At 41.1% G+C, this 20,707-nt stretch overlaps 1 protein-coding gene across 1 annotated transcript in view; it reads left to right on the forward strand.

Moving 5' to 3' along the window:
- The window catches only part of LOC115200465 (PI-PLC X domain-containing protein 3), a 70,510-nt gene extending 53,602 nt beyond the window's left edge, over positions 1–16,908 (forward strand). Inside the window, exon 6 of the mRNA XM_029763560.1 lies at positions 16,613–16,908. Within this exon, the coding sequence (XP_029619420.1) occupies positions 16,613–16,769 (157 nt within the window). The 3' untranslated portion in view covers positions 16,770–16,908. The remainder of the gene's footprint in view (positions 1–16,612) is intronic.
- Positions 16,909–20,707: the final 3,799 nt, after the last annotated feature.

Consider the following 20,707-nt stretch of genomic DNA (forward strand, 5'->3'; position numbering starts at 1 on the left):
TGTGTGTCTCTGTCTCTGTCTGTGTGTGTGTGTCTCTGTCTGTGTGTGTGTGTCTCTGTCTCTGTCTGTGTGTGTGTGTCTCTGTCTCTGTGTGTGTGTGTGTCTCTGTCTCTGTCTGTGTGTGTGTGTCTCTGTCTCTGTCTGTGTGTGTGTGTCTCTGTCTGTGTGTGTGTGTCTCTGTCTCTGTCTGTGTGTGTGTGTCTCTGTCTGTGTCTGTGTGTGTGTGTCTCTGTCTGTGTGTGTGTGTGTGTGTGTCTCTGTCTGTGTGTGTGTGTGTGTGTGTCTCTGTCTGTGTGTGTGTGTGTTTGTGTCTCTGTTTGTGTCTCTGTCTGTGTGTGTTTGTGTCTCTGTCTGTGTGTGTGTGTGTCTCTGTCTGTGTGTGTGTGTGTGTCTCTGTCTGTGTGTGTGTCTCTGTGTGTGTCTCTGTGTGTGTGTGTGTGTGTCTCTGTCTGTGTGTGTGTGTGTGTCTCTGTCTGTGTGTGTGTGTCTCTGTCTGTGTGTGTGTGTGTGTGTCTCTGTCTGTGTGTGTGTGTGTGTCTCTGTCTGTGTGTGTGTGTGTCTCTGTCTGTGTGTGTGTGTGTCTCTGTCTGTGTGTGTTTGTGTCTCTGTGTGTTTGTGTCTCTGTTTGTGTCTCTGTCTGTGTGTGTTTGTGTCTCTGTCTGTGTGTGTGTGTGTGTGTCTCTGTCTGTGTGTGTGTGTCTCTGTCTCTGTCTGTGTGTGTGTGTCTCTGTCTGTGTGTGTGTGTCTCTGTCTCTGTCTGTGTGTGTGTGTCTCTGTCTGTGTCTGTGTGTCTCTGTCTGTGTGTGTGTGTGTGTGTGTGTCTCTGTCTGTGTGTGTGTGTGTTTGTGTCTCTGTTTGTGTCTCTGTCTGTGTGTGTTTGTGTCTCTGTGTGTTTGTGTCTCTGTTTGTGTCTCTGTCTGTGTGTGTTTGTGTCTCTGTCTGTGTGTGTGTGTGTGTGTGTCTCTGTCTGTGTGTGTGTGTGTCTCTGTCTGTGTGTGTGTGTGTGTCTCTGTCTGTGTGTGTGTGTGTCTCTGTCTGTGTGTGTGTGTGTCTCTGTCTGTGTGTGTGTCTCTGTCTCTGTGTGTGTGTGCGTCTCTGTCTCTGTGTGTGTGTCTGTCTCTGTGTGTGTGTGCGTCTCTGTCTCTGTGTGTGTGTCTGTCTCTGTGTGTGTGTCTGTCTCTGTGTGTGTGTCTGTCTCTGTGTGTGTCTGTCTCTGTGTGTGTGTGCGTCTCTGTCTCTGTGTGTGCGTCTCTGTCTCTGTGTGTGTGTCTCTGTCTCTGTGTGTGTGTCTCTGTCTCTGTGTGTGTGTCTCTGTCTCTGTGTGTGTGTCTCTGTCTGTCTGTGTGTGTGTGTCTGTGTCTCTGTCTCTGTGTGTGTGTCTGTGTCTCTGTCTCTGTGTGTGTGTCTCTGTCTCTGTGTGTGTGTCTCTGTCTCTGTGTGTGTGTCTCTGTCTCTGTGTGTGTGTCTCTGTCTGTCTGTGTGTGTGTCTCTGTGTCTCTGTGTGTGTGTCTCTGTGTGTGTGTGTGTGTGTGTGTGTGTGTATCTCTGTCTGTGTGTGTGTGTGTGTGTATCTCTGTCTGTGTGTATCTCTGTCTGTGTGTATCTCTGTCTGTGTGTGTCTCTGTCTGTGTGTGTCTCTGTCTCTGTGTGTGTGTGTCTCTGTGTGTGTCTCTGTCTGTGTGTGTCTCTGTCTGTGTGTGTCTCTGTCTGTGTGTGTCTCTGTGTGTGTGTGTCTCGTCTCTCTGAGTCTCTGTGTGCATCTCCTCTCTTTCTCTTTCTCTCTCGCTCTATCTCTCTCTATTCAATGGGCTTTATTAGCATGGGAAAGATATGTTTACATTGCCAAGCAAATGGAATAGACAATAAACAAAAGGGAAATAAACAACTGAAACATTAGGGAACATAACACTCACAAAAGTTTTTAAACCAATATAGACATTTCAAATGTTATGTTATTGGGTATATACAGTGAAGTATGAAAGGGAAAATAAACAAATATATATATATATGTTGTATTTACAATGTCTGTACTCCACTGGTTGCCCTTTTCTCATGGCAACAGGCCATAAATCTTGCTGCTGTGATTGCACACTGCGGTATATATGACGACAGGGTCGATTCGGTCTTATGTAGTTTTTTTTACATTGGATAAAAGTAGAGAGCTAGAACATGGTATATTATACACAACAGTTGAGGAACAATGGGAAAGTCATTCTACTTTGAAAGTTGATAAACTTGTAGCCTCACTTTTGAGGAAATGGCCCTTGAATGTTTTGGTACCTACTGGAGAGCTCTTTGACTACACCCATTCAGCATCGTTCACACCCTCTTAAGCTTTAGCCCCACCCAACTCTTTAAGGATTTCCATGTGAGGCTATGTACTGAACAGCCAAAGATTTCAAGACTAAAGGCTGGCTTACACTACGGGTGGGTTCGTAAATTTAATCTGGAGTGCCAGTGTGCGCTGGGATTTCGTAAAGAGATTGTCTGTAAATTCAGAGTGCACACTGGACGCTCTGGCCGAGGTGTAGGGTTGACCCGAACGTTCTGACCAAACAACAGCAGTCAAGCACCCAAGCTAACTGGCTAACATTGGCAAGCTTGCTCACTCTGACCATTTTACTTCCCCTAGCAAAGCTGGTTAGGCTGTTTTTATGTTATCCACAGCCTGGGTGACTGCCACTGGCAACAATTTAATTACACTTTTTTTGCCAACATTTACTGACACCCGCCATATTCAACGGGTGTTGAGCGTTCATAAATTTGTCAGTTATTCTGCGCTCTGGCACACTCAGACGAGAGCACTCTGAAATCAAAGTAGATAGCCAGAGCTACGTCTAATTACAGTTGTCGCAGTGACATCATAAACATTCTATTGAAATAGTTACTTGCATAGTGGAGTCTTTTGTTTAGACATGTAGCTAGCTAGCTAAACAATGAACCATAATCCCAACTCATAACGTTACTACCCTGCATGAATCAGCTGGTAGCTAACCAACCAGGTTCAATGTTAGCTAGCTAACAATAGGTTATAATTAGCAATGCAAATGGTTCTCAGATAAGAATAATATTACTACACAGATCATACATCTAACTCTAGCTAGCTAACAGGACACTAACTTGAAATTAAAATGACTTTCTGACAAAATTAGAAACTGTGATATCTGAAAACGTAGCTAGCTAGACTCTCTTACCTTTTTACATGGATGAACGCTTCTACCTCTGTCACAGAAGCCATGGTTGCCCTTAGTTTGAAGATGTAAAGAACACCTGTCTCCGGATTACAACAGCCTTCTGTGTGTTCCCTTTTCAACTCCGTCTGCATATTTGCAATCAAACGCCGTCATTTTCTCCTTAGCTATCATACTCTAATTCCACTGATTTCAAAACTCGGTCTTCCAGAAGGTGGAGAGCAACACTTATGCAGTTCTACTACGTGATATGTTTTAAAAAAGCAGCGTTAGAAAGGATTACCTACACATACTGACCAGCTCATATTGTAGACAGATGCGTGCTACAATCCAAACTCATCTCTCGGCATATCCAGCCCACTCACTATTTCGGCCAATCATGACTAGCGGGAAGGCTGCTGACTTTCTCTGTGGCTAAACCAACTAGGCTCGAAATTGATTTTTTTTTTGTATTTACAGATATACATTTACATTTTAGTCATTTAGCAGACGCTCTTATCCAGAGCGACTTACAGTAGTGAATGCATACATTTCATACATTTTTTTTTCTCCGTACTGGTCCCCCAGATGGCATACGAGTTTGTCATTAAAGCACATGATAGTTGACATGTTCCAGAATGCATCTCTGCCAAAAAAACACATTTTGATGAAAACAAAGTTTGTTCAAATGGCTCTCCAGTGAAGTAGTGACACGCAACATACGCCTAGTTTCCTGAAACGAGTCACATATGTATCTATTGTGATACATTTGGCAGGAGGTTAGGAAGTGTAGCTCAGTTTACACCTCATTTTGTGGGCAGTGGGCACATATCCTGTCATCTCTCGAGAGCCAGGTCTGCCTATGGGGGCCTCTCTCAATAGCAGTCTGTTCATAGTCAAGGATTTTCTTAATTTGTGGTCAGTTACAGTGGTCAGGTATTCTGCCACTGTGTACACTCTGTTTAGGGCCAGATAGCGTTCCAATTTGCAACTTTGTTGGGGTTGATTCTTTCCAGTATGTCAAATAGTACTTTCGCTTTCTCATAATTTGGTTTTGTCCAAATGTGTTTCCTTCAGAGCTCCAGAACCAGCTGGCTCTGGAGACTCTTCTCTAGGTTAATCTCTCTGTAGGTGAGGGCTTTGTGGTGGAATGTGTGGGCATCACTTCCTTTTAGGTGGTTGTAGAATTGAACAACTATTTTCTGGATTTTGAAAACTAGTGGGTATAATCCTAATTCTGCTCTGCATGCATTGTTTGGGGTTTTGCGTTGTAGACAGTATATTTTTGCAGAATTCTGCATGCAGTCTCTCAATTTTGGGGATCCCAAGTGGCGCAGCGGTCTAAGGCACTTCATCTCAGTGCTAGAGGCGTCACTACAGACTCTGGTTCGATCCGGGGCTGTATCACCACCGGCTTTGATTGGGAGTCCCATAGGGTGGCACACAATTGGCGCAGTGTCGTTAGGGTTTGGCCAGGGTAGGCCGTCATTATGAATAAGAATTTATTCTTAACGGACTTGCCTGGTAAAGTAAACGTTGAGGAAAATATATGCTTGTCCCATTTAGTGAATTATTGGTTGGTGAGTGGACCCCAGATCACACAACCATAGAGGGCAATGGGTTCACATCTGACCGAATCTGTGCAGAAGATCTAGGTGCTGCTGTTGACCCTCCTTGGTTGGTGACAGAAGCACCAGATCATCTGCAAACAGTAGACAGTCCAGTAGGGCGAGCCCGGGTGCTGCAGACTGTCCTAGTGCCCTCGCCAACTTAAAAATAGAAATTTACAAATGCAAAAACATGTTTCAGTATCATGCAATACGCTAAAAAACAAGATATAGATTCATCAATAATGGCTGTAGACTCCGAAAAGACTTTCGACCATCTTGAATGGCCTCTACTATTCAAAAATGTTCAGCTGAAATACATTCAATACAAATATAATAAAATATATCCTAAAGCAAAAATATAAACAATACATTATCTGATGGAATTTCTTAAGAAAGGGGCACTAGACAGGGATTCCCCCCTTTTGTTTGCAATGGCATTTGAACCACTTGCAGAAAGAATTTGACTGGACCCAAGTGTAACGGATATCATTATTGGTAAACATTTAATATAAACTAAACGTATTTGCTGATGGTCTCCTGATATACCTGACCAATATTAAAAACTCAATGCCTCCATTCCTTAAAATGTTTTAGGAATACTATAAAACCTTGGATATATATATATAATTAAAACAGTTAGGATCACCACTTTATTTTAAGAATGTGAAATGTCAGGATAATAGCAGAGAGTAGCCATTTTGCCACAAATTTGGAAGTATGCTTGGGTTCATTGTCCATTTGGAAGACCCATTTGCGACCAAGCTTTAACTTCCTGACTTATGTCTTGATGTTGCTTCAATATATCCACAAAGTTTTCCTTCCTCATGATGCCATCTATTTTGTGAAGTGCACCAGTCCCTCCTGCAGCAAAGCACCCACACAACATGATGCTGCCACCCCCATGCTTCATGGTTGGGATGGTGTTCTTCAGTTTGCAAGCATCCCCCTTTTTCCTCCAAAAATAACAGTGGTTATTATGGCTAAATAGTTCTATTTTTGTTTCATCAGACCAGAGGACATTTCTCCAAAAAGTACGATCTTTGTCCCCATGTGCAGTTGCAAACCGTAGTCTGCCTTTTTTTATGGAAGTTTTGGAGCAGTGGCTTCTTCCTTGCTGAGCGGCCTTTCAGGTTATGTCTCTATAGGATTAGTTTTACTGTGGATACAGATACTTTTGTACCTGTTTCCTCCAGCATCTTCACAAGATCCTTTGCTGTTGTTCTGGGATTGATTTGCACTTTTCGCACCAAAGTTCGTTCATCTCTAGGAGACAGAACGTGTCTCCTTCCTGAGCAGTATGACGGCTGCGTGGTTCAATGGTGTTTATACTTGCGTACTATTGTTTGTACAGATGAACGTGATACCTTCAGGCATTTGGAAATTGCTCCCAAGGATGAACCATACTTGTAGAGGTCTACAGAAAATGTTCTGAGGTCTTGGCTGATTTCTTTTGATTTTCCCATGATGTCAAGCAAAGAGGCACTGAGTTTGAAGGTAGGCCTTGACGTACACCCACAGGTATACCTCCAATCAACTCAAATTATGTCAATTAGCCTATCAGAAGCTTCTAAAGCCATGACATCATTTTCTGGAATTTTCCAAGCTGTTTAAAGGCACAGTCAACTTAGAGTATGTAAACTTCTGACCCAATGGAATTGTGATACAGTGAAATAATCTGTCTGTAAACAATTGTTGGAAAAATTACTTGTCATGCACAAAGTAGATGTCCCAACTGACTTGCCAAAATTATAGTTTGTTAATAAGAAATTTGTGGAGTGGCTGAAAAACGAGTTTTAATGACTCCAACCTAAGTGTATGTAAACTTCTAACTTCAACTTTATATTGACAACGTTATCCAGTTACTCAACAATATGAAAGCAGATATACAGTGGCTTGTGAAAGATTCACCCCCTTGGCATTTTTCCTGTTTTGTTGCCTTACAACCTGGAATTAAAATGTATTTCTTGGGGGGTTTGTATCATTTGATTTACACAACATGCCTAACATTTTGAAGATGCTAAATATTTTTTCTTGTCATACAAACAAGAAACAAGACAAAAAACAGAACTTGAGGGTGCAGACTTTGTAGAGCCACCTTTTGCAGAAATTACAGCTACAAGTATCTTGGGGTATGTCTCTATAAGCTTGGTACATCTAGCCACTGGGATTTTTGTCCATTCTTCAAGGCAAAACTACTCCAGCTCCTTCAAGTTGGATGGGTTCTGCTGGTGTACAGCAATCTTTAAGTCATACCACAGATTCTCAATTGGATTGAGGTCTGGGCTTTGACTAGGCCCAACCACTCGAGTGTTGCTTTAGCAGTTTGCTAAGGGTTATTGTCCTGCTGGAAGGTGAACCTCCATTCCAGTCTCAAATCTCTGGATGACTGAAACAGGTTTCCCTCAAGATTTCCCTGTATTTAGCGCCATCCATCATTCCTTCAATTCTGACCAGTTTCCCAGTCCCTGCCGATGAAAAATCCCCACAGCATGATGGTGCCACCACCATACTTCACTGTGGGGATAGGGTTCTCAGGGTGATGAGAGGTGTTGGGTTTGTGCCAGACATTGCATTTTCCTTGATGACCAAAAAGTGACATTTTAGTCTCATCTGACCAGAGTACCTTCTTCCATATGTTTGGGGAGTCTCCCACATGCCTTTGGCGAACACCAAACATGTTTGCTTATTTTTTTCTTTAAGCAATGTATTTTTTCTGCAAAGCCCAGTTCTGTGGAGTGTACGGCTTAGTGGTCCTATGCACAGGTTCTCCAATCTCAGCTGTGGAGCTTTGCAGCTCCTTCAGGGGTTCTCTTTGGTCTCTTTGTTGCCTCTGATTAATGCCCTCCTTGCCTGGTCCGTGAGTTTTGGTGGGTGGCCCTCTTTTGGCAGGTTTGTTGTTGTGCCATATTCTTTCAATTTTTTTAAATAATGGATTTATTGGTGCTCCATGGGATGTTCAAAGTTTCTGACATTTTCTTATAACCCAACCCTGATCTGTTCTTCTCCACAACTTTGTATCTGACCTGTTTGGAGAGCTCCTTGGTCTTTATGGTGCCGCTTGCTTAGTGGTGCCGCTTGCTTAGTGGTGTTGCAGACTCTGGGGCCTTTAAGTACAGGTGTGTGTGTGTGTGTGTGTGTGTGTGTGTGTGTGTGTGTGTGTGTACAGTGGGGGACAAAAGTATTTGATCCCCTGCTGATTTTGTACGTTTGCCCACTTTTAAAGAAATGATCAGTCTATAATTTTAATGGTAGGTTTATTTGAACAGTGAGAGACAGAATAACAACAAAAAAATCCAGAAAAACACATGTAAAAAATGTTATAAAATGATTTGCATTTTAATGAGGGAAATAAGTATTTGACCCCTCTGCAAAACATGACTTAGTTCTTGGTGGCAAAAACCCTTGTTGGCAATCACAGAGGTCAGACGTTTCTTGTAGTTGGCCACCAGGTTTGCACACATCTCAGGAGGGATTTTGTCCCACTCCTCTTTGCAGATCTTCTCCAAGTCATTAAGGTTTCGAGGCTGACGTTTGGCAACTCGAACCTTCAGCTCCCTCCACAGATTTTCTATGGGATTAAGATCCGGAGACTGGCTAGGCCACTCCAGGACCTTAATGTGCTTCTTCTTGAGCCACTCCTTTGTTGCCTTGGCCATGTGTTTTGGGTCATTGTCATGCTGGAATACCCATCCACGACCCATTTTCAATGCCCTGGCTGAGGGAAGGAGGTTCTCACCCAAGATTTGACGGTACATGGGCCCGTCCATCGTCCCTTTGAAGCGGTGAAGTTGTCCTGTCCCCTTAGCAGGAAAAACACCCCCAAAGCATAATGTTTCCACCTCCATGTTTGACGGTGGACATGGTGTTCTTGGGGTCATAGGCAGCATTCCTCCTCCTACAAACACGGCCAGTTGAGTTGATGCCAAAGAGCTCCATTTTGGTCTCATCTGACCACAACACTTTCACCAGTTGTCCTCTGAATCATTCAGATGTTCATTGGCAAACTTCAGACGGGCATGTATATGTATTCTTGAGCAGGGGGACCTTGCGGACGCTGCAGGATTTCAGTCCTTCAAGGCGTAGTGTGTTACCAATTGTTTTCTTGGTGACTATGGTCCCAGCTGCCTTGAGATCATTGACAAGATCCTTCCGTGAAGTTCTGGGCTGATTCCTCACCGTTCTCATGATCATTGCAACCCCACGAGGTGAGATCTTGCATGGAGCCCCAAGCCGAGGGATATTGACAGTTCTTTTGTGTTTCTTCCATTTGCGAATAATCGCACCAAATGTTGTCACCTTCTCACCAAGCTGCTTGGCGATGGTCTTGTAGCCCATTCCAGCCTTGTGTAGGTCTACAATCTTGTCCCTGACATCCCTGGAGAGCTCTTTGGTCTTGGCCATGGTGGAGAGTTTGGAATCTGATTGATTGATTGCTTCTGTGGACAGGTGTCTTTTTTACAGGTAACAAGCTGCGGTTAGGAGCACTTCCTTTAAGAGTGTGCTCCTAATCTCAGCTTGTTACCTGTATAAAAGACACCTGGGAGCCAGAAATCTTTCTGGTTGAGAGGGGGTCAAATACTTATTTCCCTCATTAAAATGCTAATCAATTTATAACATTTTTGACATGCGTTTTTCTGGATATTTTTGTTGTTATTCTGTCTCTCACTGTTCAAATAAACCTACCATTTAAAATTATAGACTGATCCTTTCTTCATCAGTGGGCAAACGTACAAAATCAGCAGGGGATCAAATACTTTTTCCCCCCACTGTATATACTGAGATCATGTGACACTTAGATTCCACACAGGTGGACTTTATTAATTACTTTTTTAATGATGTGACTTCTGAAGGTAATTGGTTCTATCAGATCTTATTTAGGGGTTTCATAGCAAAGGGGTGAATACATGTGCACGCACAACCTTTCCTTAAAAAAATAATGTTTTTCTTCACTTCACCAATTTGGACTATTTTGTGTATGTCCATTGTTTAAAGTCCAAATAAACTTCCATTTAAATTACAAGTTGTAATGCCACAAATAGGAAAAACGCCAAAGGGGATGAAATACTTTTACAAGGCAATCTATTTAAATGGAACGATGTTCACACAATCTTGCCATTATTTCATTGCTTCAACCCTTGCAGCTGCTGATTTTTTTTTCTTCTCTTGCTTTGTTTGTTCTTTTCCATATTATGTCTACAGTCGTGGCCAAAAGTTTTGAGAATGACACAAATATGAATTTTTACAACGTCTGCTGCCTCAGTTTGTGTGATGTCAATTTGCATATACTCCAGAATGTTATGAAGAGTGATCAGATGAATTGCAAAGTCCCTCTTTGCCAGGCAAATTAACTGAATTCTAAAAAAAAAACATTTCCACTGCATTTCAGCCCTGCCACAAAAGGACCAGCTGACATCATGTCAGTGATTCTCTCGTTAACACAGGTGTGAGTGTTGATGAGGACAAGGCTGGAGATCACTCTGTCATGCTGATTGAGTTCGAATAACAGACTGGAAGCTTCAAAAGGAGGGTGGTGCTTGGAATCATTGTTCTTCCTCTGTCAACCATGGTTACCTGCAAGGAAACACATGCCGTCATCATTGCTTTGCACAAAAAGGGCTTCACAGGCAAGGATATTGCTGCCAGTAAGATTGCACCTTAATCAACCATTAATCGGATCATCAAGAACTTCAAGGAGAGCGGTTCAATTGTTATGAAGAAGGCTTCAGGGCGCCCAAGAAAGTCCAGCAAGCGCCAGGACCGTCTCCTAAAGTTGATTCAGCTGCGGGATCGGGGCACCACCAGTACAGAGCTTGCTCAGGAATGGCAGCAGGCAGGTGTGAGTGCATCTGCACGTACAGTGAGGCGAAGACTTTTGGAGGATGGCCTGGTGTCAAGAAGGGCAGCAAAGAAGCCACTTCTCTCCAGGAAAAACATCAGGGACAGACTGATATTCTGCAAAAGGTACAGGGATTGGACTGCTGAGGACTGGGGTGAAGTCATTTTCTCTGATGAATCCCCTTTCCCATTGTTTGGGGCATACGGAAAAAAAGCTTGTCCGGAGAAAACAAGGTGAGCGCTACCATCAGTCCTGCGTCATGCCAACAGTAAAGCATCCTGAGACCATTCATGTGTGGGGTTGCTTCTCAACCAAGGGAGTGGGCTTGCTCACAATTTTGCCTGAGAACACAGCCATGAATAAAGAATGGTACCAACACATCCTCCGAGCAACTTCTCCCAACCATCCAGGAACAGTTTGGTGACGAACAATGCCCTTTGCAGCATGATGTAGCACCTTGCCATAAGGCAAAAGTGATAATTAAGTGGCTTGGGAAACAAAACATCGATATTTTGGGTCCATGACCAGGAAACTCCCCAGACCTTATTCCCATTGAGAACTTGTGGTCAATCCTCAAGAGGCGGGTGGACAAACAAAACCCACAAATTCTGACAAACTCCAAGCATTGGTTATGTAAGAATGGGCTGCCATCAGTCAGGATGTGTCCCAGAAGTTTATTGACAGCATGCCAGGACGGATTGCAGAGGTCTTGAAAAAGAACGGTCAACACTGCAAATACTGACTCTTTGCATCAACTTCATGTAATTTTCAATAAAAGCTTTTGACACCTTATGAAATGCTTGTAATTATACTTCAGTATTCCATAGTAACATCTGACAAAAATATCTAAAGACACTGAGGCAGCAGACTTTGTGAAAATTAACATTTCTGTCATTCTCAAAACTTTTGGCCACGACTGTATCTCTGAGAAACTACCCAGGAAAGGGATGAAAATGGCTCATATTAATATAGCCTTAAAAATAAGGTTCATGAAATCATTAACTTGCTAACATCAGAACATTAATATACCACGCATTCAGAAAGCCACTGTAGATCTGCTTTCATATTGTTGACAGTGTATGTGATTTAAACAGAGGTCCGCTCAAGAGGAAGCTTCTCACTGTAACCAGTGCCTGTAATCTGGTTCAGGTTTTTAATCAACTTGCCAGGGTGTTTACAAACACTATAGGAAAAATATTATTCACATGTGTTGATCACATTTTTCCTAATACAGCTTTTGCAAAGTTCTACTGTGTCTGTGCCCATTGGATGTGGGTGATCACAATATAGTGGCTATATCTAGGAGAGCCAAAGTGCCAAAAGCTGGGCCTACAATAGTGTATAAGAGATCATACAAAATATTTTGCTGTGTCTGCTGTCCATGATGTAAAAAAATATTTGTTGGTCTGACGTGATTAATAAGGAGCATCCACAATTTGCACTTGATGAATTTATGAAATTGCTTCTTCCATTTGTTTATAAAAATGCACCTGTTAAGAAACTGACTGTTAGAACTGTTAAAGCTCCATGGACTGATGAGGAACTGACTGTTAGAACTGTTAAAGCTCCATGGACTGATGAGGAACTGACTGTTAGAACTGTTAAAGCTCCATGGACTGATGAGGAATTGAAAAACTGTATGGTTGAAAGAGATGGGGAAAAAGGAGTGGCTAATAAGTCTGGCTGCACGTCTGAGTGGCCGACTAACTGCAAGTTGAGAAATTATGTGATTGAACTCAACAAAAAGAACTGTATTATGAAGCCAATATCAGTAATATAAAGTATGATGGGAAAACACTTTGGAGTACTTTAAATTAAGTTGTTGAGCATAAAGACAAATTCAACTCATCACCAAAGCATTTGATGTTGCCAATTATTTTAATTATTACTTCATTGGCAAATTGGGTGAACAGTGAGCCATTGCATTCATGCATGAAAAAACAAATAAGGAAAGATAGCATTGTATGTTTTTATTTTTTAAAGTTGTATGTGTATGATAATACCATTTTGAAGCCTGCAGTCTATACTTGTATCCAATGTGATTTTTTTTTTTTAGATGTTGGAACATAAGACTGAAAAGAGACGTTGGGTCATACATACATACATACATACATACATACATACATACATACATACATACATACATACATACATACATACATACATACATACATACATACATACATACATACATACATACATACATACATACATACATACATACATACATACATACATACATACATACATACATACATACATAGCTAATGAAGTCACTGAAACACTTAACAAGGAGTTGCAGTCAGTTTTGGAATGGATGACCAGTAATAAACTGGTCCTGAACATCTCTAAAACTAAGAACATTGTACTTGGTACAACTCATTCCCTAAGCTCTAGACATAGGATGAATCTGGTAATGAGTGGTGTGACTGTTGATGACGTTGAGACTAAATTACTTAGATTGTAAACTGTCATGGTTAAAACATATAGATTCAATAGTTGTAAAGATGGGGAGGGTTTTTTCATTATATTCTCTGCTTTTTTTGACACCACACTCCACAAAGCAAATCCTGCAGGCTATAGTTTAGTCTTATCTTGATTATTGTCCAGTCATGTGGTTAAGTGCTGCAAAGAAAGACCTAGTTAAGCTGCAGCTGGCCCAGGACAAAGCGGCACGTCTTGCTCTTCATTGTAATCATTCATAAATACTATGCATGCCAGTCTCTCTTGGCTAAGAGTTGAGGAGAGACTGACTGCATCACTACTGCTTTTTATAAGAAAGATGAATGAGTTGAAATGTCCAAATGGTTTGCATAGTCAACTTACACACGGCTCTGACACACACTTATGCCACCAGGGGTAATTTCACAGTTCTTTTCACAAACCAGAACAAATGAAAGTGAGCATACAGTATAATATTGGTAATACCAATTACCCCACTGAAAACATTATTTTAAAAAGTATACTTGGTCATTACATATTTTTACATGGGCAAATAAAACAGAATAAAAAGGAAGTTTCACATCTTCCTAAGTCAGAGGGTGGTTTTAACTTGCCACCCAAGGCTTTTACTTGAGACATATTGTTAAATGCACTTAAGAGGAAAAATGGGTACATATTGAAGATGCACATGCTCACCTCCCATAATCTTTTCACATGTCTGTTTTCAAAGGATAAAGTTACGAACATGAACAACTTCATAGTTTAGAACACTATACCAATATGGAAGAAAATTAAATGGATTCTACAAGAACCAATATCACTCCCATAAAACACAACCCTATGTAACAATCCTTGGATAGCTTTTCAGAATGCACTGATAAATTGGATCACATTGGAAAACTAAAGGCATACATTTATTTTAACAGAATTAAAAAGCAATTTTGGACTGTCCAATGTAGATATTTTCAAATGCAGCACAACGAGTCCTGTCTTAAGTGTAAAACTAACAATGACTCCATAAGACATGCCTTCTGGGAATGCTATGAAGCCCAAAAGTTATGGGTGGAGTTAGAAAGTTGGCTGTCAGAAATATTACAATGTAAATTTACATTTAATCTGTCTGCATATTTCAAGACGTCATCTGAGGGGGCTATGAGATACCCGATGGGTTGGACGATACTCTCCTCGTTAATTCTCTTGAAAAAATAGTATACTTAACTGGAAATCAAACAATTCTCCGTCATTAAGACAATGGAAAAATCGTACGCTTCATTATCTAAATATTGAAAGCACATGGGTGATGGAGAGAAATTAGCAGACGTGGCGGAGAGAGGGTGAGAACAGGTGGGTCTGGGCAGGCGTGATGTTGATATTCTAATCCCCCTCCCCCCTACCAATACCCTCTCTTGACAGAGGGGTAGTGTGCTCGTATAGCAGTGTGCCATGCCAGGGGAATGTCTGTGTGGAAAATTGTATTGATTAATCTTAATCTTCCCAGTATTTTAACAGTCTGCAAATAGTGTCTCTGGATTGTCCCTGAGGAGCTTCTGTTTGTACTATTTTTGTGCAGTGTTCTATGATGGGCTCTGCACTGGGAAGTAAGGAAGCCATGGGGCAGAGGGCCTCAGAGGCCTCTGCATTTGGGTGGGGGAGGTTATGATTCTCTGTTTCCATTGTTGGGTTCACACCTCTCAGTGCAAATTGGAGTTGCAGCTGGGACATCTGTCCTAGCAAGCTTGGAAGCGCTGTAGCCATAACTTATCAGTGGTGTAAAGTACTTAAGTAAAAATACCTTAAAGTACTACTTAAATAGTTTTTTGGGGTGTCTGTACTTTACTATTTATATTTTTGACAAATTTTACTTCACTACATTCCTAAAGAAAATTCTGTACTTTTTACCAAAAGTACTCGTTACATTTTGAATGGCTAGCAGGACAGGAAAATGGTCAAATTGTAATGAACACGAGGGGAGACAGAGAGCTGGTTTAAAGTGCAGGGCGCAGCAGGTGTTTATTGTAAAGGACCACAGGAGGAGGCAGGTACCTGGGTCCAGGGGCAGGCAGAAGGTCATACACAGGGGGTCCAAAAGGGCAACAGTACAGGCAGGGAAAAGGCTAGTAACGTAGTCTTGGAGATCAGGTAATAGGTAGACAACAGGAAATCCAATAGGCTAAAGTACAGGCAGGGAATTGGCAAAAGGCGTCATTAGTTTTTGCCTGCCTCACTATCATATACGGGAGGAGAAAATCACGGGAAAAACAGAGCTCTGAAAGACGTGTCACAAAACAAACAATACCTCACAGTGATGGGGTGTAAGGAACTGAACTAAATAGTGTGTGATAATGACATACAGCTGTGTGAAAAGATGATTAGAATTCAGGTGATTGGGATCTGGAGAGTGAGCTGCTTTCGGGGGATCTAGATGTTTGAGGGTGTGAGTTGGAAGCAGACGTTACACAAATTCATGGACTTATCAAGAGAACATCCCTGGTCATCCCTATTGCCTCTGATCTGGTGGACACACTAAACATACATGCATCGTTTATAAATTATGTCTGAGTGTTGGAGTGTGCCCCTGGCTATCTGCAAATAAAAATAAATAAAAATGTGGCCGCCTGATTTGCATAATATAGGGAATTTTTAATTATATTTTTACCTTTACTTTCAATACTTAAGTATATTTTAGCAAGTACATTTACTTTTGATACTTAAGTATATTTAAAACCAAATACTTTTAGACGTTCAAGTGGTATTTTACTGGGTGACTTTCACTTTTACTTGAGTCATTTTCTTTAAGGTATCTTTACTTTTACTCAAGTATGATTATTACGTACTTTTTCCACCACTGCTTATCATTGTCTTTATAATGATATCTAGATGTTATTGTAATGCATTTTACTTATTGGCTTTAAACATTGCTTCAGATTGAACGTTACTCACCTAGTTCCAGGTTGGATGGTATGTTTAGGTTTCTGCTGTGCTTCTTCTGCTGGTTGTTGGTTTGCCAGAAGATTTGTTAGATAGTTCTTGGTTATAATAATCATAATAGTAGTAGTGAAAATGGTATTACCATTATCAACAACTGCAACAATATTAATGAGAATAATAATACATTAAATCAGTAGTAGTCAGCCAGTCTCAACATGACTGAAAAGCCACATGGCAAATATTATTGACGTTACATTGCACTTTTCAATGGCCGTCCCTCAGGTTGTGGCAGGATGAAACATATCTCGCTGCCAAAACTGCACATTTTGGCTTTTCACCCAATATGTTTTCTCTAACGTAACAAAATGTGGAAAAACTCAAGGGACTGAATTCTTTCCGAATGCACTGTAACTTGAAATCCAAATGGCATACACCCCCCCCCCCAAAAAAAACAGTGACTCTGACATGAGACATCAAAACCACTCAAAACAAAACAGCCACCTCTGAACCCACCTGAGGAAAGTCTCTCTCTCTCCTTACCCCCATCCTTTTCAGTGGCTAAGTATAACACTTAGAATTCACAAAAGACAGTGATGCAGGTGTGTGATGCATGTTTTCCACTGCAGGGCTCTTCCAAGTATGATGTTGTGGATCCGGGCCCAGAGGCCGGGAGAGAGCGGCATCAACATCATCACAGCTGACTTCGTAGAGCTGGGAGACTTCGTCAGTGCTGTCATCACTCTCAACTACCATATGGAAGATGAGGAAGAAAACGCCACCTGAGACTGACCGACAGGGTGGTTTAGAGTTCAATCCTCAGCCATGTGGGGCTACGCTCGCTCTCTCGCTCTTTCTCTTTGGTGTTCATTTTTAGGAAGAGAGGCGGTCCTCTGACTCTTCTAGGGCTACAATAGTTGACAGAGAGAGGGCGGGAGGGAGGGCGCGAGCGGGGAGGGAGGCAGAGATGGGGGGGGGGTGGAGAAAGGAAGGTAGAGGGAGGGGGCTGAGGTGGGGGGAGAGGTGGAGAAAGGAAGGTAGTGGTGGAGAAAGGAGGGTGGAGGGAGGGAGGGAGAGGTAGAGAAAGGAAGGGAGGGAGGGGAGGAGAAGAGAAAGAGGAGGGAGAATGGACTTGATTGCTCGGTGAGAGAAACCTTTGGTTTTATATTTTCTGGGGTGTTAAAAGGGCAATTGTTTTTTAATGACACTTCGCTTTGCTTCACTTCATATCTGCTGTAACGATAACTGCTTCTATCCTCTGATCCCACAAGCACGTGTTCCTGGCCTTTCCACTTCTTGTGAGGCTAAGACTAGCTTATTAGCGTATTCTACAACCATAAATGTTGTTCGTATTTTAGTGACCGTGATGGTCAACCTTCATCAAAACTCATCTTCATTGGTGCAAGTAATACAGCTTATGGTCGTCAACCTGATTCACATGTCAACTACTAACATATGGCATACAAACGTACTTGGCATACTAAACTTACTTGGCATACACAATTCACTTAAGTTGCCACAATTGAATTTTGCAGAGCAAAAGTTTTCTGACCTCTTTAGAAGGTCAAAACTAGGATATTCGGACTATTTTGTCTCAGAATGGTTCCAGTCATCACAGTACATATATTGTTGCCTTCTCCCTGCACATTAGTTCATCTTCTTGTAAATCATTGACCTTTTCTTCTGTTTTGAAAGATGTGTAGACGGTGAGCTCATCTCATCCTTGTGTTCATTCATTTATATAGAATTGATTATATTAGAATAGATTAACTATCTGTTGCTCTACTTCTATTCAGGTGTTTGCCTGCTTTTTTTGCATTCCATCTAGTAGAAAGATATTTCCCATGATTTGCACCTATTTGGGACAAACTGTAAATGCTCATCGAGGAAGGCAAATGATATTTGAAGTGGCACTTGCAGCATAGTGAAGAATGAAAGAATAAAACCTGTATCACTTTGTTTTTGCTTAAAGTTCTATTACACATTATGCAAGCAAGAACATAATTGCATATGTATCAAACGCTTTCCCTCATTTCTCCAAAAAACAACTATTAAGATTATTGTTGCATCTTTTACAGAGAATGTATTCTTTGAGGAAATATTTATGTAAACTTTTATGATTAATGTGAACTAAAAAAGAAAAATGTTACCTTTTTGAATATGTAAATGTGTGTGTCTTGTGCGTAAATGGATCATTTCCAACTTTCTTCAGTTCTGTTTTTATTTGAGAAAGAGACAGACAGAGAGAAAGGGAGTGAGGGAGAGATTGTTTAAGTGTGTGGGTTTTGTGTATTGTTCAAAGAGTTGTGAACATTTTCATACTATTATATGTGCCAATGACTTCATTATGATTTAATCTTAAATTATATTTTATATCATGTGAAAAGCTTGTATATAGTGTAAGTGCAATGGATTTACGACCATTTAATTGTAAATGAAAATCAATGCCAAGAATTGTTCACAAGAAATCTGTTTTAACAAATATATGGCCAATACATGTTTTGTCTGACAGTAAAACTATTTTTTTGTTACTAATTAACTATGTGCATGAATCAAAAGATATTTGTAAATATATTGCTTGTCTCTCAGTGGATTCATTGATTTTGGATGACCTGACTATAACTACTTGAGTTGTTTGCACTGCAACAGTTAAACACGACCAGACTTAGGACATTCAATAACTAAATAATTTTACCTATTTTTTGGACAAAGTATATGTTTCACTTTGACTCTGAGAGACCTACATATACCTATGTAATAAACTTGAAATGCACAGTAGAAAAATAAAACTACATGTGTTTACTTTATAAGTCATCCAGTGTTGACATAATTCTACTTCATCCATATTGCAGTCATTGCCTTTCTGTTCTTTTACTTGTGATAAGTCGATCGCTGTAAAATTGTTGTAAAGACCAAACCTTGTGTGTTACAATGAGTGAGTGATGCCCAATCAAATAAAGCTATATGTCTATATGACTCTCTATGGCAGTGTTACTCACAATTTTTTGTAAGGCGACCAATTTGGTTGGAGATAATCTTTCAGAGGGCCCCATAGATCTTTCATTTGTTGTACTTTTTCTTCCAATTTTAGCAATTAAGAACAAATTCAGAGCAATAGAGCACATGAAATTGATTTGATGTGCAGCACATCACAAATGTATGCATGCACACGTCAAATAGGTTCATCACATGTATAAGACCCATATTAAGGGTTACCTCAGTAGTTGGATGAGCGAAAATGTCCCTTCTGCTCCTTGAATGAATTAATTCTAAATGTATAGTCTGTGGCAATCCAAGTGTGCATTGGGCAGTCTGTTTCTCTGTTTTTGTTTCTCAATGTTCATTGTTGAATATGTTGCTTCACATGAATAAGCGTTGACAAAAAATGGTCACCTTTTGCAAACACTGCTTCAGAAGTGGATACTCTGTGTCTGACACAAGGCTCCAGAAATGGGTAACACCTGATCTTAGTTCACCTTGCCATGTGTAATTTGCCAGCAGCTCCACTATCTCACTCTCTATTCCATTACGGTCAGTAGAAGGCTGTGATGACTGGGGTCAGAGATGACACTGGCACATGAAAGGGGTTCTCAATGAAGTTGGAAAAACTCCTTGTACTCCATGATATCCTTGAACCTTGACTCAAACTCCAACTTCAACTCTTCCAACACACGCACCTCTGCATCACAGCTAAAATGTTTTAGTATGTCTGGGTTGGATGTGGTGACTGCGCCGAGTTTTGGGAAAAGAACAAACTGTCTATCAGGTATGAACAGTGTGGTGATATTATTTTGAGATGCTGTGACCACACGCAGAATTTTGCCCATAGTTTTAGCTTTCTATTGGAGCTGGAGATTCACTGTGTTCAGATGGCAGGTGATGTCCGTTAACAAAGCCAGCTTTAATATCCACTGTGGATCATCCAACTCTGGCTCCTCTCTCCCCTTGCTTGCAACAAATTCACAGATTTGAGGGAGGAGAGAGAGAAATCTTTCCGAAACGTAGCCAACGAGACAGCCATCTCATCTCATTGTGAAATATCAAGTCACCGAATTCTGTCTGGTATTCCAACAGCAACTCGCGGAACTGCCAGTGATTCAGTGACCTCACAATAATAATGTTCACCACGCGCACAACTTCCTGCATCACATTCTGTAAGTCACAGTCTTTGAGTTTAGCCACAAGTGCTTCTTGATGAATGATACAATGAAACGTAACACATTTGGGAATATCCTCTCTCTTTCTCATCAGGCTTATTAGTCCCTTCTCCTTCCCTCACATGTTTGGGGCACCATCAGTGCACACAGATGCCAGATTTGACCAGTCAATATTTTTATCAGCAAAAAAATCTAATAACTTTCAGAATATCCTCTCCTTGTGTTTGTCCCTGAAGGAGCAGCAAACATAAAAGTTCCCCAAACACATAATTGGGCAATGTCACTTACATCAGTGCTTTCGTCAAGCGCAAAACTAAAACACAGCACCCCAGATATGCCAGTAATCAGTTGCTTACCGATGTCCTCGCCAATGTCTTCTACGCATCTTATGGTCGAGTCTGAGAGTTGCAGTCCCTTAATTTGCTTTAAAATAGCTTCCTTGTTTGTGAAATCAGCATACAATATTTCGGCTGAGGCCTTGTTTTTGCGAGTATCCAAGCAATCTCAGATGTTGCCTCTGTCGTTTTCTCTGCGACCGTGCTAGATCTGTCCATCATTTGTTGTTGT

Source organism: Salmo trutta, chromosome 9, assembly GCF_901001165.1.
Source record: "Salmo trutta chromosome 9, fSalTru1.1, whole genome shotgun sequence".
Lineage (NCBI taxonomy): Eukaryota > Metazoa > Chordata > Actinopteri > Salmoniformes > Salmonidae > Salmo > Salmo trutta.